This window comes from Neophocaena asiaeorientalis, unplaced genomic scaffold (assembly GCF_003031525.2).
Source record: "Neophocaena asiaeorientalis asiaeorientalis breed wild unplaced genomic scaffold, Neophocaena_asiaeorientalis_V1.1 scaffold397, whole genome shotgun sequence".
In the NCBI taxonomy this organism is placed as follows: Eukaryota; Metazoa; Chordata; class Mammalia; order Artiodactyla; family Phocoenidae; genus Neophocaena; species Neophocaena asiaeorientalis.
In genome coordinates this window covers 4,087,827-4,110,536 of record NW_020173231.1, presented here as the reverse complement: position 1 = coordinate 4,110,536, position 22,710 = coordinate 4,087,827, and the positions used below count along the sequence as shown (strand labels likewise).

The following is a 22,710-nucleotide window of genomic DNA, read 5'->3' as shown; positions in this document are numbered from 1 at the left end:
ATAGCTTCAGTGTCAGAATGTGGAAGTTTTTCTTCTAGCCTCCCTTTAGGGGAGCCAGACAATAAACAGAAAACTAAAATGCTCAGTGTATGAGGTGGTATTACATGCTAAGGAAAAAACTCTTAAGGAAAGTCTCACTAAGAAAATGACACAGAATAAAGAGACAATCCATTGGAGGAATGATTCACTTAAAAACTAGCAAGAGCTCAAGCTAAGGATGTATAAAGATACATGATGGGGCTTCCCTGGTGGTGCAGTGGTTGAGAATCTGCCTGCGCTAATGCAGGGGACACGGGTTCGAGCCCTGATCTGGGAGGATCCCACATGCCGCGGAGCAACTAGGCCCATGAGCCACAACTACTGAGCCTGCATGTCTGGAGCCTGTGCTCCGCAATAAGAGAGGCCGTGATAGTGAGAGGCCCGCGCACCGCAATGAAGAGTAGCCCCCGCTTGCCACAACTAGAGAAAGCCCTCGCACAGAAACGAAGGCGCAACACAGCAAAAATAAATTAATTAATTAATAAACTCCTACCCCCAACATCTTCTTAAAAAAAAAAAGATACATGATGGAATTTATGAAATTACATACACACACTCAAGACCTTCAGACAAAGTGACAAATGAACCATGGGGCATCCTGCTTCTGGAGCACCATAACCACAAATTAATTTTCCCCACAGTTAAGTAAAGTAACTAAAACTTCATTCCTAAACTAATGTGCAGAAGAACGTTGGATCTGATCAAACCCAATTTATTTAAATAAACCTTATCATGTGCCAGAATAAACTAAATTAGAGTACTAGACACAAATTTCTGATAAAGAGAACAGCTGCCAGATACTACAGGGAAAAAATGTAGAAAGGTATTTTTTAAAACTCTAAAACTTCTAAAAAGTTTTCTAAAAACTTTAAAACTCTAAAACCGTCAGACAGGAAGCAAACAATTCAAAATATTAACAGGAAGGGTAAAACAGGACTTACTCACTTGAGACAAATCGTAAGCAACACTTGCCTGACGCGACTCCCTGGTGCAATGTGCTTGAGACAATACTGCACTTAAGACAGTTGGCAGAGCTGTGTGGCGTCCCTGCTAATCTCTCAAGAGAGAATTTGAACTCAGGTCCTGTGACATGGAGTTGTATATAACACTACAAAGTGTAGGTCACAGGCCCTTCTTCTCACAAGATTTTTTTTTTTTTTTTTTTTTGCGGTACACGGGCCTCTCACTGTTGTGGCCTCTCCTGTGGCGGAGCACAGGCTCCGGACGCTCAGGCCCAGCGGCCACGGCTCACGGGGGCCAGCCACTCCGCGGCACGTGGGATCTTCCAGGACCGGGGCACGAACCCATGTCCCCTGCATCAGCAGGCGGACTCTCAACCACTGCGCCACCAGGGAAGCTCTCACAAGATTTTAAAGCTAAAATTTCTATACAGTTTTCATTGACAAAGATGTATACAGAGAATCTGAACAAATTCACTCGTGTTTTTCTCTTTAACCATAAAGATTTTCCTTAATGTTATATCCATAAATTTGTTTCCCCAAAACAAGCGTAATAAACACATTTAACACAGAATTGATATAGTTCTAGTATAAACTGAGGCTGACCAATGTTTTGATTGACTGTCAAATAATGTCTCAAAATTTTGGAAATTCTGACCTTCCAATAACAGCAACTATTTTCTCTGCCATTATTCTTAAGTTTATCACTTGATCTGAATTCCAACCCTCAGTCTAAATTAACATTGTTATTTACAGGGAAATAGATGTAGTGAAAATTGAGTAATGAATAGGTTTTACAAATGATGAATTATTAAGTTGTTTAAAAATACAATAATTATTTATATAATTTTTGTGTCTTAGGAATAAAACAGCAACAAGTAAAAACATGACATCACAGAAGAAAGTCTAAATATCTGAAAACCTGGTTTCTGGACCAACTTTACAATTTATTACCTCTGTTTCCTTCAGCAAGTTCTTTACTTTCGGAGACTTACTGTTGCATGTACAACAGAGGTACTATGACTTGCCCTAACTTTAGGCTTCTTGAGACTTTAAGAACAAAATAATTTATGTGAAAAGTATTTAAACCACACAAAATATAAAGCAGTACTATTATTCACCCAAAAGCTTTTGTTTAACAGAAAATAACATTATACAAAATATGTACCAGATCTTCCTGCCTTCTAACTTTGAGAAGTTGATTACCCACTTGACAAGATACAATAATACTTCAAACTATGTGCAACTGTGGATTATGTGACATATGTAAATTAATTTCCCAGTTAAACTTACTTTTATAAACAAAGCTTTTAATAGCAGTATGGGAAAACATGGACTTTGGAATAAAACACACATAATCTTGCCTTTGCCACATAATAGCTGTGTGACCTAAGGCAAGTTATTTAACCTGTACACATCTCATCTGTAAATGAGAATAATGTCTATGTATAGTGAGGATTAAAATTTTGCAATGATGTGCACAGCATAAAGTTCTGGCACAGAGTAAGCACTCATAAAATTGTGTTTCTTATTACTGTAATCATGTTGGACAGAGTTTTTTTAAATACCCAGTTCTCTCCTTTAAACCACCTCTTACTCAGGATCTCATTAGGATTATTACGTTTGGGCTGGGATGTAGTATCATAGTAATCTTAGGGTCTATTAAGGGATGCAAGGTCTCTATGTCCCAAACCCCAGACTAGAATATTTCTGATTTAGGGGTCCTTCTTTATATTGTGTCTTTTTCCCACACTGTGAGGCAGTTTCCTGTAAAATACTGCTACCAGTTTATGTCTGTATAGAAGAATCCCCACTATTGCTTTCTGATTTGTTCTTTCTCATCTGCAAAGTTCAGAAAAACAGCTAACACGCTTTTTAGTTTATTTAGTACTGGGAACAACCGAGAGTTGAAGCCTGGGTGGGAACAGGCACAGAGTTCTCACAGGAGAAAAGGACATAGTATCTAATTCTTGGACACAGTATAATTTGGCTATGCCTTTTTTGGTAATTGGGTACGCCTTTTTTGTTAACTCCCTGGTTCTTTACTACATTCTACATAGACAAGGTCTGTCAGGTAAATAGGACCAGACTGCAAAATAGGTCTAGGAGTCAACTTAAGAGAACAAACCCCTTACAGGGAAAAGACCCAAAAGACAGGTATCTGGGGTATGAGAGAAAGAAAAGTTAACTGTTAACAAAAGAGATAGCTGCATTCAGTCAGACAGCTCCTACCAAAATGACAATCTTGAAGGAATTAGTAATGTACCCTGAACATTTCCTCATGAGTTGAAACTGAAACTCATCCATTACATAATTCTTACTTAGCACTTGATTGAGAAGACAACAGTGCATAAAGCAAAGTGGGAGGCAGAATACCTAGGTTCCTGGCCCTGCTTTACAACCGAGTCACTCTCTAAACGTGAACAAGTTTTCTCGTCCTCATTTTGTTCCTCAACTTCTTTATCAGTAAAGAAAGGGTAAGAGTCAGAAGAAGGAGATGAGACCATGGAAGCAGAGGCTGGAGTGACATGCTTTGAAGATGAAGGAAGGGGCCATGAGCCAAGAAATGTAGGCAGCCTCTAGAAGTTGGACAAGGCAAGGAAACAGATCCTCCCCTAGAGCCTCCAGAAGGAACGCAGCCCTGCAGACCTATTTTAGACTCTGACTTCAGTAACTCTAAGGTAATAAATGTGTGTTGTTTTAAGCCCCTAAGTTTGTGGTAATTTTTAACAGCAGAATTATAAAACTAATACATCTGCCTATAATTAAATTCTCCCAGGACCTCCCCACCTTTTCTGAAGGACTGTGCAATGCCTGAACTCCATCCTGAGTAAATGCATAGTAGAAGCAGATATTGAAAAGGACACACCTTTTGAACAACTTCAGAATTTGTAGCAGATTATGTTCTAAAACCATTTAACAGGATTCAAATGGATGTTTAATAGAGATTCTTAACATTTGCAGAGAACTTTAACAGTAGATATACTTTACTAGGTTACAGTCAGAAACTGAAATATACTACAGTTGTTAAATAAACATCTTAGATTCACTCAAGACAATTAACATGGCATGGGATAGGACTTCATGAATGAGTTAACATGAGGGTAACTTTTTCTTTTAGTTGGTACTTTGTTTTTTGCTAATGAACTTTGACCAATGCTAACAATATAGACAGATGACTCTTTTATTAACTAAGGAAGAGTATATGATGGAACTAAATGTAGGAGATTGAATGAAACCCAAAAAACTCCTCAGGATAGCAATACAAATATCCTCACAAATACTTTTTTAAAACATAAATACCTGTTCCAATTCCTGCTCTGCATACTGACGTCTACTCAATTCACATTCAGCTCCCTCCCTTAGCTCTCTCAGCCGACAAGCCTCTTCCTTTGCGTAATTGATTTCATCCATCATTTTGCGCTCTAGATTTTGCTTTTCTACAGCAACATTTCTGTTTTCTTCCTGTGCCTTTTCAAGCCTTACAGAACAATAAAAATGAAAATTCCTCATAAAAGTTTCCAAAATTTCATTATCTTAATGAACAATAAATATGTATCAAGCAATAAGATACATGTTTCAATCAGAATTCACAGCATTTTCTATTAATCTTAAATTTGGACAACAAAAACATCAGGTAACCTACTATATAGCTATTTTGATTTATATTGAGCTAAAAATACAAGATATAGAAGGGAAACACTCTTCAGGAAGAAGCTTTTAAGAAATTCATAATTATTTAAATCATGTTAAAAATAAAATTTAACTTCACTAATAATTATACCTATATTTGATTTATTTCCACTGGTCTGCCCATTTATTCCCTAGTGCATACCTTTATAATAAATTTGTAATTATGACAATATGATACTATTCCAAAAACATGAAATGAACTCCTGATGTATGTACCAACCTAAATATAAATGGTAAGCACATGCCCATATTACATATTCACAAACTGTATCTTCCCACAGTTTTATAGTCTTTTTTACCTACTCACCTCTCTTGTAAGTCCATGAGACTTTGCTCTGCGGTTTGTAAACTCTCTAAGTCTTTCATCATTTTTGCAACATGTTCTTTTGATGTCCTATTCTGCGTGTAAGCAAACCAGCACCCGCCAACACCAATTACTATAGAAACTGTGAGGATAAAATCCTTCATCCAGTTATGAGGAGGGCCTACAAAGACAATTACAGATGGTTAAGTTAATCTTTGAGTATCATAGAATCTCAGTACACAGAGCCACTTATTTTAAAAAATAGTAGGTATCTAAAAACAAAACAAAATATGAAGATGTCCCTCCCATATACAAGTTCTCCTCAAATAATCAATGTGCTTATTATAACTACCTGATATACTAGACCTACAGGAGGGCAGTGATAAACCCACATGGATGCACCATGCCCCCTGCTGCTACAGGAGCTAGTGACAGAATTCCTGGGGAGCTCTGAAGAAGCAACAGTATCTCCAATCACATAGAGAGGATGGTCCTCTGTGGGGTGAAAGGAGTCATGAAGAGTAACACCATTACCAGCTCCCCTCCTTCAGACAAGTTAGGCAGCGGTCATGCTTTGATACACAAACTGAAATCCTAATCATTCACCAAAAAGCAATTTCCCAAGCACACAGCCATGTAACGAGATTAATTAGTGATTCTCAACCAAGAGTGATATTCCCTCCAGCAGAAATCTGACAATTTTTGCTTGTCATAATTTGGAAGGTGGAAGTAAGGGTGTCTGTTATGGGCATCTAGTAGGTGGAGGCCAGGGATGTTCCCAAACATCCAATAATGCATAACACAGTCTCTTTTCCTGCCCCCAGTCTGGCGGTAACAAAGAATCATCTAGGAATTATCCAGCCCGGAATGTCAATAGTGGCAAGGTTGAGAAACCATGGGTTAAATGATCATAACTAGTAACGTTTTAGGTGTTTATCTGCCAGAGAGATCTGGGTTACTAGAGGGAAACATCGGGATCGCTTTCCCCTGTGGCACACCAAGCGTGACAGTAACCCCTGACATTTTTTCTTAAGTCAGGAGCCGGGAGCCAGACCTACTGTCCTCAGTAATACAAACCACAGCAACCGCTAGGCAAATAATTTCCTAGTTGATCTGAGTGTGGAGGCTCAGTGGGGGAAGACATGATAACTAATACAATATAGTGTGTTATTTGTTGAAAAGAGATACAGTTTTTCAGTGAAAAACTGCCTAACTGCCCACACCTCCAGAAGTAAGGAGATATCCTGCATGTTTGATGAGATGAAGAGCTCTATAGAAATGAAAAGTTTTCATGCTTACAAGTCTAGCGTTCGTATACATTTACATTGTGTGATAAACAGCATGTTCTACGCCAGAGACTCTCAGTGTTTCATATTTCAAGAGTGCACGCCCTCACCTATAGTGAAAGAGATTCACTATTCACTCTTTGGCAGAAGGCTAAAGTCTCAAAAGGATTTATTTTTATTCTGCCTCAGACTGAGAGGTTCAGCTCAGGCTCTAGTCCAAATATAAGCCTTGTTTAGGCTGAACTATAATCACCAGGAATAACAATAAACAGATGGACAAGTCTCAAACTGTACAGTAAGTACCACAAACTGGAAAAGATTTCAGTGAAAACTCCTTTAAAATGTATTTCTGTTCACTTGACACTGCTAATTTTTTATAAATCTAATGTGGGTGTTCCAACTGTAGGGCTCATTCACTCAAATAATAATTCTAAGACAAACACATTAAAAAGGTAACGCATCATTAACTTCTAAACTGGTTTGTTATTAAAACATTTGTTTTCAACATTCTTTGAGACTAGTTTGGTTTCTTTTCAAATGATAATACTGTTTGGCTTAGAGAGTGGTTTGTTCTTGGATTAATTAAATATTCCTGACCAGTTTGTATATAGAGACAAATTCTATAGTCTAATTCCTATTTTCACCAATCATTCACATGAAAAAACCAGATCGAATCTCACAGAAGACAACCCCCAATAGATTCAGTTGAAAACTTAGGATAAGGAAAAGGTTAGAAAGGGTATCATCTTTATGGAATGCTTGGCATTTCAACAGTGTTCTATTTCATAGGGTTTGTAATTTCCACCAACTCTCACAAAGGAGAGTTCCAGCTGTTTCACCAGCTGCCCTTTTAGCCTGAGCCAAAAAAGAACCACCCGTAAAGTCATGGAATCTATCCAACCACTCCAGTAACCCTTTACTAGCAGGGGCACCCCCAACATGGTATTATAGAAACCTGCAAGTCTCTTAACTTCAAGAACTGAGGTAAAATTAACATTCGTTTCTTAATTTATAATTTGTGAAAGCCATTTTTCTTGGATTAATTTTGTTATCCCTTTTTAGCTTCTGAAAAATAAAATATAATTCCTCTAAAATGTGTACTCTTCAAACATTTTTCCCCCAAAGCTTTCTGAAATTTGAAATTAAATGAAGTAAACACATTAAACTTCCCTTCTGGGAAGAAAGTATTCCTCTCAAGGTAAAGAAGAACAAGGTTCACTTTCCTTACAAATATGACAAAGCGACTTCTTAAATGTTCTTCTTTAGAACAACCAAATAACATTCTCCACCTTGTACTTCTGCCAGAATAGTCTGTTACTTTGTACAGTTTCAAGCAGGCCTCTAGGGCCTCTGTTTTTGATCTGTATCTTAAAAATCCTTTTCCTGGTAATTAATAAAGTCAGGTTAGGATTTATTACTTCTTGTTATCAAGATGGTTAGATTGCAACTTTTTTTTAAGGACTCTTCAGTGAATATCCAGCTATAATAACATCAACATTAAAACTGCTGTAAAGAGCTTTAAATCTAGAAATTTAATTCTAAATCATCAACTAACATATAGTTTTTACAACTTTCTACATCAGTAACCAGCTTTGAAAATTCCACACTCCGTATTTCAATGACAGAAAAATCTCACCCTATAAATCTTTTAAGATAGTATTACATTTCTTTCATAGCCAACAGAGGATTCTTCTTGGCCTACCACATTTCTTACTTTTTCCTTCTTTAAACAACAATGGATGATCTGATTATTCTTTCACACCATATTTTGTGAGAGAGAATACTAACGCGTTAGAGGTCCGAACAAAACCACATCCAGCGCCTTGAGCTGAAGTTTCTGTCTGTGACTCCGATCACTGATTTTCAACTGAGAGATCATAAATGAAGGTTCATGCACTGCTATCCTGTTCATTTAAAAAATACATATATATTAAAAATATTACTAGTATGTAAATTTAAATATTTCAGCAACATACTGAACACTTTACATATTAGTGATGATTACTTTAAGAGCTCATCCTGTGCAATTTAACACTTTGTCACATGTATCGAAAACCCTTTCAGTGAAAACTCAGCAGTGCAAACACTCCTGTATGTTAATAATTTAGTTGCTATATTGATGTTTTTGTTTTCTATGGTTACTTTATGCTATAACAATATGATTTAGAAATTTATCAAATTCAAAATATTTTATAAGCATTAATTACCTCTGGCATTTTACTATCATTTCATAAACAACAAGAAAATTGTAAGTAATTTACTGAACACAGCAGACTTTCAAAAATCATCCTCAATTTAGATCATATTGCTTTTCTTTATAAATATCTTTTAAAACACCTATACCTTTATATTCTAATATTTAAACTATTTAAATGTTAAAGTCCACTGAAGTCATAAATGGAAAGTAAAAAGTCATCGCTGGCTGGGGGAGTAAACTGAGGGACTGATGCAGTAAGAAGTATTGAACCATTTCATTAGCAATGAAGAAAGTATGCAGGGTGCCAAAAGGCACAGGTGAAATAAGGAAATAAAATCACTCTGTTTTGGACTTCAAATCCAAGTATCCCAGTAGTTAAGATTTCTTATCAACCAACTATGATGCCAAGAAGAATCTTAGGTTACAAAGCGTAATAATAATAATAAAATTGTTAATAACAATGACGATTAAAACAAACATGTACTACGCGCTGGGTACTGTGCCAAGGGTTTTTAGAATTCAAAGAACCTATAATATGTGTAAAATTGCCATTTTATAGATGAGGAAACTAAGGTACTGCGAGGCTGAGTAACTTGCCCAAGGTTACTAATTAGTAAGAAGTAAGGCAGGGATTCAAACCCAAATGTGTATGATCCCAATGACTGTACTCTGAACCACTACATTTTATTTAGGAAGATTTCAGGTTACAGAAATCCTGTGAGGTTTCTACAAAACTTTAGAGAGTAAAGAACTCTAACTTGCCCTATAGAAAATGCCTTCCCTCATCATCTCTGCAGGTAAACTTTTGTGTATGCTCCTGTTACATCTTCAATATGACACTTATCAAAGTGCTTGAAGGCAAACTATGTCTCATCTCTTTATCCCCAAACCTAGCATGGTGCTTGGCAAAAGTAGATGCTTGATAAATGTTTATATAACAGATGAATGAATGCATGGATGGATGCATGAATGAATAGCAATACTATCGGTAGACTAAATTTAAAACAGACAATGAGATGTAGTAAAAAGGAAACTATAAAACAGAATTTTATGCAAAGTTCTATATGAGCCCAGAGGTGGAAGCAATTCTACCTGAGTGGGTGAGGATGTCAGGAAAGTTCACACAGGTCTGAAAGGAATGAGGAGGCATGTGTCAGGTGAAGAGAGCCTTAATATAAGCTCTGGTAACAAGAATTACAGAATATAGAAAATACAATAAAAGGCTTAAAGATAACCATGACATAAAACTAACATAATTTTACCTACCTACTGCAGATGTAACAATATATTTTAATGCCACAGAAAGGAAACAAAATAATGAATTATTGTAGGTATGTGTACATCTGGAATATGTAATACATTTTCTTATACATTCTTATAAATAGCTCTTATATCTACAGTTACCCTACAAAAAAGTTTAAGTTTAAAGGTTGTGAAGTTAATTTCTATTACCATATAAAAGTTTTAAGCTTTTAAATGGACTCATCTAATTTCTATTACCATATAAAAGGGGCTTGATGAAGGCTATTCCAGTTTTCCTTTCCCCTCCATTCAAACAGCCTCCAGTGGGCTGACCTGAAAGCTGAACTTCCACATTTATAAGCTTTTCTTCTGTAGTAACGTGTTCACTATTTTTAAAAAACTGATCTTTTGATTAAGTGTGTGATGTTATCTCAACAATTCTACCAGAATTTGAGGTAATCTCTGATAACCTTTACTTAAACAAAAGAAAAAAGTGGCTATAACATTTATGGTCAAAACATCAAGCAGCCTGGGACTTCCCTGGTGGCGCAGTGGTTAAGAATCTGCCTGCTAATGCAGGGGGCATGGGTTCTATCCCTGGTCCAGGAAGATCCCACGTGCCACGGAGCAACTAAGCCTGTGCGCCACAACTACTGAGCCTGCACTCTAGAGCTCGCGAACCACAACTGCTAAAGCCCACGAGCCACAACTGCTAAAGCCCGCGCACCTAGAGCCTGTGCTCCGTAACAAGAGAAGCCACCACAATGAGAAGCCCGCACACCTCAACGAAAAGTAGCCCCCGCTCCTCACAACTAGAGAAAGCCCGTGTGCAGCAACGAAGACCCAATGCAGCTCAAAAAAACAAAATCAAGCAGCCTATTTTATTTCATGTTGTTGTTATATAAAGAAACTTCCCAAAAGACAGGATAAGAAAAATTCTATGCGTTCCAGGGTAACACAAACAACTTGAAAAACCCTAATCCCATCAATGCTCTACTATCCTGTTTTGTTTTAACTTAGAAACTTGTCTTATTTAAAAGAACTTTATTTTATTTTTGTTTCCTTCTTTTCAGCATCTAGTTGCACCATGAACATAAAAGACACTTAACATGTACTTGCTGATTTGACTCTTAACTCCATAATTTCATCATTATAGTCATGTGCACAGTAAAATCAGAAATACTGATGTTGATTTTCAGAATACATTTAAGAAGATATGAAAACTTTCAACTTGATCCAAAATACAAACTTCAAAGCAACAAATGCCTCTTATTTAAATAGGATGTATAAGTAAATTGATTAGAAATATGATATGCATATAATAATTAGAGAGCACTATGACAGACTTTTATGGTACAAGAAACAATCTAGGTTGGAATGGAACATAAGAATCTCGTAAGGGTCAAGTTCCAGTGGAATTATGCAAATTTTAACATTTAAATCTTTAATGATTATTAGGTTAGCTAATGGAATTTTTAAAACATAATTTAGAAAAGTAGTGACAATTAATTCCAGACATCTAAGGAATAAATTGGCATCCTATACTTTGGTATCAGATCTACCTGTGTTCAAATACTACCTTGGGCAAAATATTTAACTTCTCTCTGACTTGGTTTTTCAATTTTTCATTTTAACCATGAAGCTTATATGAGATAATATACAGTACCTCTATGTAATATGCATTCAAAAATCGTTGTTATTACTTACAATTTATTTATTAAACTTCATTTTTTTGAGGTTTAACATATGGTCACTAAAATTAAGAGTTGTTATTAAAAGAATACCAATTAAGACTAAGGATCTGTACATTAATCCATTCAAATAGGTCTTTTCATAAAGGTGGATCCATATCAAATGAATAAGCTTTTGTTACATTTACAACGGGGTCAGAGGTTGGCCCGTTGTTTTTTGGGGTTTTTTTGGCTGCACTGGGTGTTCGTTGCTGTGCACAGGCTTTCTCTAGTTGCAGTGACTGGGGGCTACTCTTCGTTGCAGTGTACGGGCTTCTCATCGCGGTGGCTTCTCTTGTTGTGGAACACGGGCTCTAGGTGTGTTGGCTTCAGTAGTTGCAGCACGCTGGCTCAGTAGTTGCAGATCGCAGGCTTAGCTGCTCCACAGAGGTTGGCCCTTTGATGTTATCTAAAAAAGATGTAGTTAACCTACCTTCTAATTTTCAAAATTACTTTCCTTAGGAATAATTTTTTTAAAAGGCCAGATTATTTAGGCAAGAAAAATTGGTTAAAGCTCGCAAATTCACACTGTACAGATATCAAAGAATGGATATATTTATAATATTTTCTTTGAGCACTTAGCCACAGAAGTAACTTGTAGATTTTGCTTTGAAAAGTAACATTCTCCAGGAGTACAAAAAATACATTTGAGTAATAAAGACCCACCTGGGAAGCGTTGTTCCTTTGACGTTATTGTCTCTAAAATTCTTCTCATATTGGGGTAGTTCAACAAATTCTATCAACCACTGAAGCGTGTCCTCAAGGGTCCAATTATGAACTGCAAAAGATGAAAAGAGAAGGAATATTTTAAACACACCTGCTTTCAGAATTTATATAAATTATATATATAAATTTATATACATACACATATGTATAATACTATAACTTCAGAGGAAATAAAGATGTTAGACTGAATTTTCAATTCAATTCAATCAATAATAAGTACTACAATAATATGTAGCATTCTATGGAAAGCTAAAAACAATGGAGACATACCTCCTACCCTTAAGGGCTTATAATCTAGAACAGAGAAGACACATAAAGGAAAAGATAACATATTAGCATGGTTAATTCTAAAACAAGCATCTATGCAAAGTTTGAACAGGACGAAATAATCCACTATTTCCCTGGTTGTAAACTTACCAGATATATATTTATTCTTTCATTTAGCCGTCCATCCATATAATACTGTAAACCTGAGTATCAGGTTCCATTCTAAACACTGGGAATATGGCAATAAAGAAGATGGATAAAGTCCTTGCTCTCATAAAACAAATTCTCTTGGGAGTGGGGAGGGGCAATTAACAAAAGGAGGAAGAAAAGAGGAGGAAATTTCAGATAGTGATCAGCTATTAAGAAAGAAAAGATGTCAGGGTAAAGTCTCTCTGAGGAGCTGTTACCTGAATTAAGACCTAAAAATAGCAAGGAGTCAACATTGTGATGATCTAGGAGAAAAAATAATCCAAACACAGGAGAAAGCTGGTGTAAAAACCTTAAGATAAGGAATGAACTAGCTGTGTTTGAGAGAAAGAAAGAAGTCGAGGGGACAGGTCAAAAAATACTTTCAAAAATTCTGGATATTTTTCTAATTTCAATAAGAAGAAGGAGACGTAAATAATCTATGTTTTTAAAATATCACTATCCAACATGGAGAATGAATTGTGAGAGACAAGACTGAAAACAGAGAGGAATAAGGAGACCATTCCTTCCATAACTGTCCAAGCAAAAGGGGTTATATTCCCTTGGACTAAGGTGCTAGTAGAGGATATGGTGACAAGTGGTCAGATTCAGGACATATTCTCGGGAAAATGCTTTCAGATGTTCTGATGAAATGGATGGGGTCTGATAGCTAGAGGAAAGTCAAAAAAAGTATGGAGAGTGCTGCCACTAACTGAGATAGGAAAGAATGAGGAGGAACAAACTGGGGAGGCAAGTAGGGGCAGGTGATAGAGGTCGAAAGTTCTATTTTTAGACATGTTATGTTTGAAGTATGTATTAGATATTTAAGTGCAGATATACATAGCAGTCAGATATACAAATCTCAAGCTTGGGGAAGAGTGAGGTAAGGAACAGAGATATAAATTAGAAGGCATGAGCATACAGATGGTCTTTAGACTAAATGAAATCACCCAGAAGAGTTGAAGATAGCTGTTAATGGATTCTAGGAGATTGGTTCTAAATCACGAAGAAAAGAATAGCTAATGTCTCTTCTCCTAGACACTTTTCTTTTTTTTTAAAGAAGATGTTGGGGGTAGGAGCTTATTAATTGATTTATTTATTTTTGCTGTGCTGGGTCTTCGTTTCTGTGCGAGGGCTTTCTCTAGTTGTGGCAAGCGGGGGTCACTCTTCATCGCGGTGCACGGGCCTCTCACTATCGCGGCCTCTCTTGTTGCGGACCACAGGCTCCAGACGCGCAGGCTCAGTAGTTGTGGCTCACGGGCCTAGTTGCTCCACGGCATGTGGGATCCTCCCAGACCAGGGCTCGAACCCATGTCCCCTGCATTAGCAGGCAGATTCTCAACCACTGTGCCACCAGGGAAGCCCTAGACACTTATTTTGAGTTAAGCGCTTTATATGCATTTTTCCCTTTAAACCTTAAAAAAAAAAAAAAAAAAAACTTATGAGGCACTAACATGATTATCTCCATTTTGGAGATAAGAAATTGAGAAGTTAACGGGACCGAGATAGCAGTAGCTGAACTGGATCTGAACCCAGGCCAACTGACCTCAGGACCTGATTCTACACTACTCTAAGAGCAATAATATTAAATAACAGTAGAGATATAAGCAAGCAGTTAAACACTGGAAGCAACTCAGACATTTCTGTTGATACTTGAAGAGTAGGAAGAACAATGATAAGTTTATCCAAAGGAAAGGATGCAAATGTGCTTAAAAAAAGAGCTCCATATTCATCTGCATTTCATCGGAGGGTGTGGAGAAACAAAATGCTTATAGATCACAGAATAGGCCAAAGGAGAGTGAAGAAAACAAATGAGCAATAAAAGCAGAGATGGGAATCCATCTGTGATAAATCTGAGATAAGATCTTTCTGATTATGAATTAACTTTTGCAAGCAAAGCTGGGTGTTAGCAATCTGCCTTTTTCATTAAGTGTTCTTTAGAGGAAAAGCTTAATTAACTAAATCATAAACAAAAAATTAACAAAAATTAATTTTTAAATTACATATGGTATTTGATAATTTTATACTGAGAGAAAGCTTTGACTATTTTTTTAATGATCTCTCTTTCATGTGTTCCTGCCATAAGCTTGGACATGTGCCTGAGGCTGCTGTATCCATTTAGCCAAATAACTTAGAATAAATATCAGCCAAAGGTTCAGGCCCTGGGTGCTTTCCACTGAATTTAATACATGCAAAGTAGCCTTTTTATCTTAAGTTTCTTCCCATCCAAGATGAACTGCATTGAGAATTGCCTTGCCTTGACTGCCAAGAAACCGACGGTGCAGCTGCACTTCACACACCCACACAAAAACCTCAGCCAAGAAAACAGGATAAGATTCTCTCTGTCATTTCTATGGCTGTTCAGCTGATCAAAAGCAAAAGTCCCTGATCTAAACACTCCAGTACATCAATTCCCAATGAACCAAGATAGAAAATAAGAAAAATCAAATGAAAAATAATACATGTTTAAAGTACACAAATCCTAGTATTACTCCATCTAATAAATAGAATATTATAGTGGTTCTAAAGTAATTTTCTTTTCAATGAATCTGTAAAACTCCAAAATTCTAACACAGAGCACACATTTTATTTTGGTGGGGGGGAGGTTTATTTCTTCTTCTTGTGCTATTTGGTTTCTTCGGTGATGCCTAGGAAATACCTTCACTTCTCATGAGCAGGAGCTGTATTTTATATTAGCTTTCTATGCTCCAACTACAGTAAATTGTCTTTCAATTCTTAGGACAGATAATACTATGTCCTTCCTCAGGGCCTTTGCACATGCTGTTTCCTCTTTCCTTTTCTCTATCCTTCTGACTCATCTTTGCCTACTTACTTTATGAAGCCTTCATATCTCAGTTAAAACTTTAATTCCTCAGGGGAGCCTCCTCAAACATTACTATATGATCATATATCACTGTACTTTTAGGCATAGCATTTAACTAATTATAATTATTTATTTGTATGATTATTGTTTCAACATCTGTTTATACCACTAAAGCATAAGTTTCTTGCTCACCATTCTAGCCCTAGCACTTGGTACACAAAAGGCACTAAACAAATTATCTATTGGATCCTCTTGAATAAACAAAGTAGAGCGTGTTTAATTGAGAAGTATTATGAAAATCTATTTTCATATTTTAGAAAGGAGATTCAAACAGAAATAAGAATCTATATGATAAATTTTTGATGCCAAAGGAATTATTCATTTAAGAATCATCCATAAATCAACTATACTTCAATTTAAAAAAGTAAATTTAAAAAACAGAATTATCCAGCTCCTTATTATCTGCCTCCCACTGCTCTTTCACATGTGCTATTGCTAAATACCATTCCCACCAGAGGGCAGGCAGAGAAGGATATGCTTGATACTCCTTTAAAAATACAGATTTTTAAAATCTATCTAAAGCTACAGAAATGTCAGTTTCTACATTGTTAACTTATATTGTTTCTGCTAGAAATTGTGGCCAGTGCCATAGGTTGGTGTCTTTGAGTGATTTTTGGCAATTTATTCCAAGACCAATAGAAAGAACTCTGCAACTCAAACAGATCTGATCCTAGTCCCAGCTATGTCACTAACTCATTGTGATATCATAGCCAGATTATTTAACTGTGACTCAGTTTCTCAACACACACACAAAATAATGAAATTGAGCTAGACCATCTTTAAAATTCATTCAAATTCTGTTTTTATGATTTCGTTATAATGAACAAGAGATAACGTTTAAAATATTGCTCAACTGTTAACCTAGAACAGTAGATTATAGAATACTGAGAGGGAAAAAGTAACTCTAAGAACTTTTAGGACAGCAACAAAACCGTTCCTAACATTTACTACATGTTTATTAAACACCAGGAGATTTGCAAAACTTATTTCAAACCACCATTGCAACAACCGTTTTTTTTTTTTTTTTTTTTTTTTTTGCGGTACGTGGGCCTCTCACTGTTGTGGCCTCTCCCGTTGCGGAGCACAGGCTCCAGACGCGCAGGCTCAGCGGCCATGGCTCACAGGCCTAGCCGCTCTGCGGCATGTGGGATCTTCCCGGACCGGGGCATGAACCCATGTCCCCTGCATTGGCAGGCGGACTCTCACCAACTGCGCCACCAGGGAAGCCCGCAACAACCATTTTGAAGTAGGTATTTTCATCATCATACTGAACCTGTAAGTTCATGAAGGTGAAGTTTCTAATTAGATAAAACAGATTACTAAATGGTCAAACCAGGTTTCAGACCAAGTCCATTTCTAGAATTGTCCACCACTGTACAATAACATTACCTCTTTAGAGTTAGGTAAGTGGTCCTCATAATCAAATTAGGCACTACAAGTAGACGGTTTATGCTCCATACTTGAAACCATATATGCGGCTTTCTAAATCTGCCATATTCCCCCATGCCACTCCTTCAACCTGGAATGGCTTTCCCTTCTTCCTTCTTTGCCAGGCTTGCTCTTCCTTAGCCTTCAGATCAGGAAGTCACCCCCCACCCCGAAGCTTTCCCCATCTATCCATTTCCAGATTATAGTTGTTCTTCCTTGCGCCCCTGATCACATGTACCTGTATCTGCCAAAGGATCTATCACATACTCTAATGTAATTGTCCGTGCTTGTGTGGGCAGGAACTTGTTCTTTTACCTAACACAGTGATTATTAACACCATAATGCCACATTCCTTTGATATAGGATTTTACATTTTACTACACACTTTCACATACATTCTCATTTAACACCTCCAAACCACATCTGAGAGACAGCTGTTACCTCTACAGTCTATAGAGAGAACCTTAGCCAAGAGAGGCCATGTAATTACAATGTAGTTACATGGCTAGCATCTGAACTCAAATCTGACTCCAAGTTCACTGCCAATATAGGTGGCTCCTGATTTAAAAGAAGAGCTCACTATTTAACGTTAAAATTCAAAACACATTTTCTCATAGAAAAAAAGCTTCCAGACGTACAGTACTAATAGTAATTCAAGAGTTAAACATTACATATGAACAATCTGCTGTGGGTAATTGCGTTAATGGATTCAGGATTCCACTAAAGGCATTAAGTAAGCATCATGGCCTACTGAAGGCCTGGAGTAGTAACACAACAGCCCAATGGAGCTACACCAGTTCTTCATCATGGGACTGACTCCTAGGACTTGAAAAGGGGGCTCTAATAGCCTGAAGGGTAAGATTTCAAAGAGTCAGGGGATTGAGAGCTGGAGCAGGGCTCTGGAGCCAAAGAAGTTGTGTGGGACAGGGGAGAGTGGGGACAGGATGGTGACTAGAACCAAATCTCCAGGAGATGAGGGGGTGTGGGAGAACACATTTATGGATTTTTCACAGGAACAGAGGCACTATGAGGACTCTCCTTTCCATGCTCCCTTTGCTGCTATCTAAAGGGCTCTTTCTGTAATAGGGAATGAGAATCCTGATTCTACACCAAAACAGTTCCTCTTTCTTGCCCTTCCTACTTGCTATTGTCAATGCCACCTCCATATAATTAGTCTGGACCAACACTTTGAAAAGATGAAAAACAGTAACTGGGCCTCAGAGGAGACAGCAGTAGAAGCTATAGTAATGGGGAGAATGAAGAGATAGTAAGGGGGCTTCCCTGATGGCGCAGTGGTTGAGAGTCCGCCTGCCGATGCATGGGACACAGGTTCGTGCCCCGGTCCGGGAAGATCCCACATGCCGCAGAGCAGCTGGGCCCGTGAGCCATAGCCCCTGAGCCTGCGCATCTGGAGCCTGTGCTCCGCAACGGGAGAGGCCACAACACTGAGAGGCCCACGTACCGGAAAAAAAAAAAAAAAAAAAGAGATAGTAAGGGCTAGAAATACCCAGCAACAGAGAGGTAAAGAATCAAGCATTCCTGTGGCCACCCAGCAAAAGCAGCCTTCTAAAAGAGACTCATGAGTCATGCATAGATAGGTACATGCTCAGTTGTACAAACTAGGTTATAAGTAGAAGAAACACTCCAACTGAAAGTGATCTCTCCCTCCCCTGAATTTCTATAGTACTTACTATTTCTACCAAATGGCATATCATACGTGCTGCCTTATTTTGTAACAGTTTGCTTAATTACATCTTATGTTCCTACCATACTGTAAGCTTCCAGCAGCCCAGCATAAAGTTGCCATTTAAGTATTAGCTGAATATAACTGATGTTTTTCTTCCTTAAAGAACCTGTTTTGTTTTTTGTGTCTACTTGCTATCCCATAGTGGAATGAAAGACAAACAATACTGTTTTCATGATATCCCATTTCAAAGAGAGAATCCCTGACTCCAAAAGAGGATCACAGAGACTTACAATGGAGGTTAAGGTGCTAGTTTTATTGCCATGTGTTTGACAGCTGGATGAGATGAGAATTTGTGTGTTTCCAGTCCATCTCTGCCTTAAACAAATGTGACAGACATGAACAGTGTAAAAGAGAAACTTCAGAAGATTTAAATATATGTATTTACTTGCTCATTTCATCTGCAGAAGGCAATCTTATAAAACCAATGCACCCAGTGCACTTAGTCATATACTTGTATTAAGTTACAGGCCTAAAAATACAAAACAGCTTAGTGAAGTACCACGATGTGAGTTTTCATCTGTTGTATTTAATATTAAGTACATGCTGTCCTAAAAGCCTTCAAAGATGATTTGTGAAATCACCTAAATACTGTGAGGGAGAAAACTAATTTCTAATTATAAAGCATTAGTGTGCATGTACAGACATGCTAATAAAACAGTACCTAACATTTTGTGAGCACTTGGCAAGTTCCAGGAACTGTGCTAAATGCTTTACATGAATTATCTCATGAAATCCTTTCAACAACCCTATCAACTAGGTTTTAGGAGTAATATTATAATCTTGGTTTACAGATCAGGAAGCTGAGTCTCAGAGAGTATGAGTAACTTGTCTAAATTCACACACCAAGTAAGCAGTGGAGATAGGGTTCAAAGCTACATCGACTTCAAAGCCCCAACTCCTAACCATTATGCACTTCCTCCTCCCCTCCTCTGCATACTGAGAAAATTTCAAAGCCACCATCAGCTGTTGTCACACCTTGCGTATAACAGACACACCATTTACATTTACTCTGCATTTCATTTCTTAATATCTCCTACTACTTTTTAAAAACTGTTATCTTCTAAATTTATGAGAAAAACATTTGTAATGTTTTTTTTTTTTTTGGTGGTACGCGGGCCTCTCCCTGCTGTGCCCCCCACCCCCACCATGGAGCACAGGTCCAGCGTCCATGGCTCACAGGCCCAGCCGCTCCACAGCATGTGGGATCCGCCCGGACCGGGGCACGAACCCGTGTCCCCTGCCTCGGCAGGCGGACTCCCAACCACTGCGCCACCAGGGAAGCCCTGTAATGTTCTTAATGTTAGGAAAGCAACTAACATTGCTTTAACAGTTTCTTTTGGGAAACTAATGTATTTCAAAGAAATCAACTTGTGATATTTTAATACAGTACCATATAGCTACATACAGTACAGTTACTACACACTTACTACTTTCTATTAAAGTATGAAAACTTCTTTATAAGTAACAAAAGGTGTGGTAAGGGGGTCAGGAAGGAGAAAGAAGAAACATTGTTAACAAAAGTAACTATACTTAAAGTTGGCCATATGAAATGGTTAGTAAAACAAGTTCTATATTTTGAAGCTACTCTGATACACAAGCTAAAAATTATTTGTTGTTTGAAAAATATTTGAATTACTGGCATGTTTATGTGACGTTATAATTTCTAAAATATAGGTGCAGACCAGTATTCACAGCTTCTCTAAATTCAATTTCAACTAAGAATTTTAAGTTACAAAAGCCTCAGAAGTTCTTACAGTGACAGACAATTTATCTGGGGAAACTGCAACTAAACAAAGGTTCAACATAGCAGGACTTTGATGAAAAGCAATTTTAACTAAATGTAATATAAACATTAAAAAAAAATAACTTTTTAAAATATAAAAATGAAAATGTTTAAAGCTTTCCACACTTAATCTCAACTCAGGCGTTTTATAGACTTTGTGGTATCAGTTCTGAGTGAGACTTCAGATGATCAGCTGCTCAGCATAGTCAAGAGAGGCTTATCTTTAGAACAGAACCAGCATGTGAGCGCCTCATCTGCACAGTGGTCAGTGGGGCATGTCTCTGTTAACAGGACTAAATTCCTGCACCATGCTATATTTGGACACCTAAAAGCCACACCCTGAACTTGGGAAGTCTAGATATTACCAGATATTAGTAGGTGTATCAAAGAGAAATAAGTACACACTTTCTCTCATGAGCTCCTTACCTTTTACCATGCAAGAATTACATGTAATTTTTAGACACTCTACATAAATATTGGTAAATGTCTGAATGTTCAGAACTCAAAAATTACCAGGTGTTCCCTCTCCAACAGTGGTATAATGGACACTAAGGGAAGCCTTTAATATTTTTCCTGTTGTAAATTGCACTCTTATCATTTAAACGGAGTATACCATCAACACCTAGTTTCGTGAAGATGATGAAAGGTAACAAAGACATATCTAAAAAATAGAAACTGGAGAAACATTAAGTCTCAAAGTTGTATGACTGTTCTGAAGATTAACGAACAAAATGTATGTGGAAATAACTCTTAGGAATGGTAAAACTGTTCCACAAATCTCAATTATTATAATATAATAAATATTGTTACTTATAATAAATAAGTAAATTCAAGGAATTTGCTTTCTTTAAAAGTAAGTCCACAAAATCAGTGGACTCAACAGCTATAAGGGAATTAAATGTTTAATTAAGTTTTCCTAAACATCTCATTACAATGTCATTGAAGACATTAGGGACTGAGTGGCTGAATCTCTGGTTATGCATCTTCCACTTTACACTCAGCCCTCAACCTTCTTTTTTTTAAAACACTGAACTGAGACTACAAAGAGTAGTTCACATCAAATGAAAATAAGTTAAGGGCAGACAATATCTCTTATTCATTTGTATATTCCCAACATGTTATATACAATGCCAAAAATACAGCAGGCACTAAACAAATGTGGAATGGCAGATGTTTCTTAGGAACTCAATTAATACTTGCTAGATGAGTGAATGAATTACAAAATGATTTATTAACCAAGGCTGCCAGGAAAATGTCACCTTTGCATTCACTTTTAAAAAGAGTGGCATTTCTAGATAAAGCAACCAACTTTTTCAAAAGTACGGCTAAGCTTCATAAAAAAGAAAGGATGCTACTTTTCAAAGAATATGTTGAACAACAATTCTATAATTATAATTATTATATTTACAAATGTCTGCATTAATTTTCTATTAAGATTTCAAAAATGCTCAATTTTTTTTCTGTTGGAATTTGGGAGTTTCTTCAAAAGACTATCCACACAGGTGACCTGGGATTCTTATATTCAACGAATATTTACTGAGTGCACAGTAATTACTCCTGGGCACTAAATAAAATAAACGTAAAACATCAGAGTCAAGAAATTATTACCAAGACTAACGTAAAGCTCAATGTAAGAAAATGTATTGACTTTAAGAGGAAGTTCAACAAAAATGAACACAAAGCCCAGTTAATAAATACCTTATTTCTAAAGGGTATTAAATCAAAGGCCAGCTAAAAATGGAGCTTTCACAGCTTCTTGTCACACATCTCCAGGTAAGAAGAGACACCACATGCAAAATGTGTTAATCCTTATTTCTCCTAGAATAGAAAAATTCACCAATTCCAACGGTAAAAGCATTTTCAAGATAATATTACCTAGGAACTTTGATATGACTTTTTCTAGTACATGTAGCATTTAAAATTCTAACAGTTCACAAATGCTATTAGCTGCATTTACTTGGTATACAGCATTTTCCAATTTAGGTTTCAACTACTATATAGAGTAGTGGTTTAACTCATTACTATTAATGCCAGAACAATTTAGGAAAAGTTCACTTGTTTTCTGAGTACTACTGACACAGTGACTGAAACATTAAAATACTAAATAGCCTTCCCATTCACAGGGGACCTTTGTCAATAGCTAGAGTTATGTGATGAAGGAAAAATGTGAATAATGTGCTTCAGTGATAAAAATAAATTCATAAAGATGAACTCCTTAATACAATGTCACTGTATAGTG

The 22,710-nt window shown here is 36.9% G+C and overlaps 1 protein-coding gene across 1 annotated transcript in view; it reads right to left on the bottom strand.

Moving 5' to 3' along the window:
- The window catches only part of STIM2 (stromal interaction molecule 2), a 102,977-nt gene that overhangs the window by 21,633 nt on the left and 58,634 nt on the right, over positions 1-22,710 (bottom strand). The window contains exons 4-7 of the mRNA XM_024745538.1: positions 12,117-12,228; positions 8,070-8,185; positions 4,999-5,176; positions 4,302-4,479 (exon numbers count right to left, since the gene is read on the bottom strand). Coding sequence (XP_024601306.1) covers positions 4,302-4,479; positions 4,999-5,176; positions 8,070-8,185; positions 12,117-12,228 — 584 coding nt within the window. The remainder of the gene's footprint in view (positions 1-4,301; positions 4,480-4,998; positions 5,177-8,069; positions 8,186-12,116; positions 12,229-22,710) is intronic.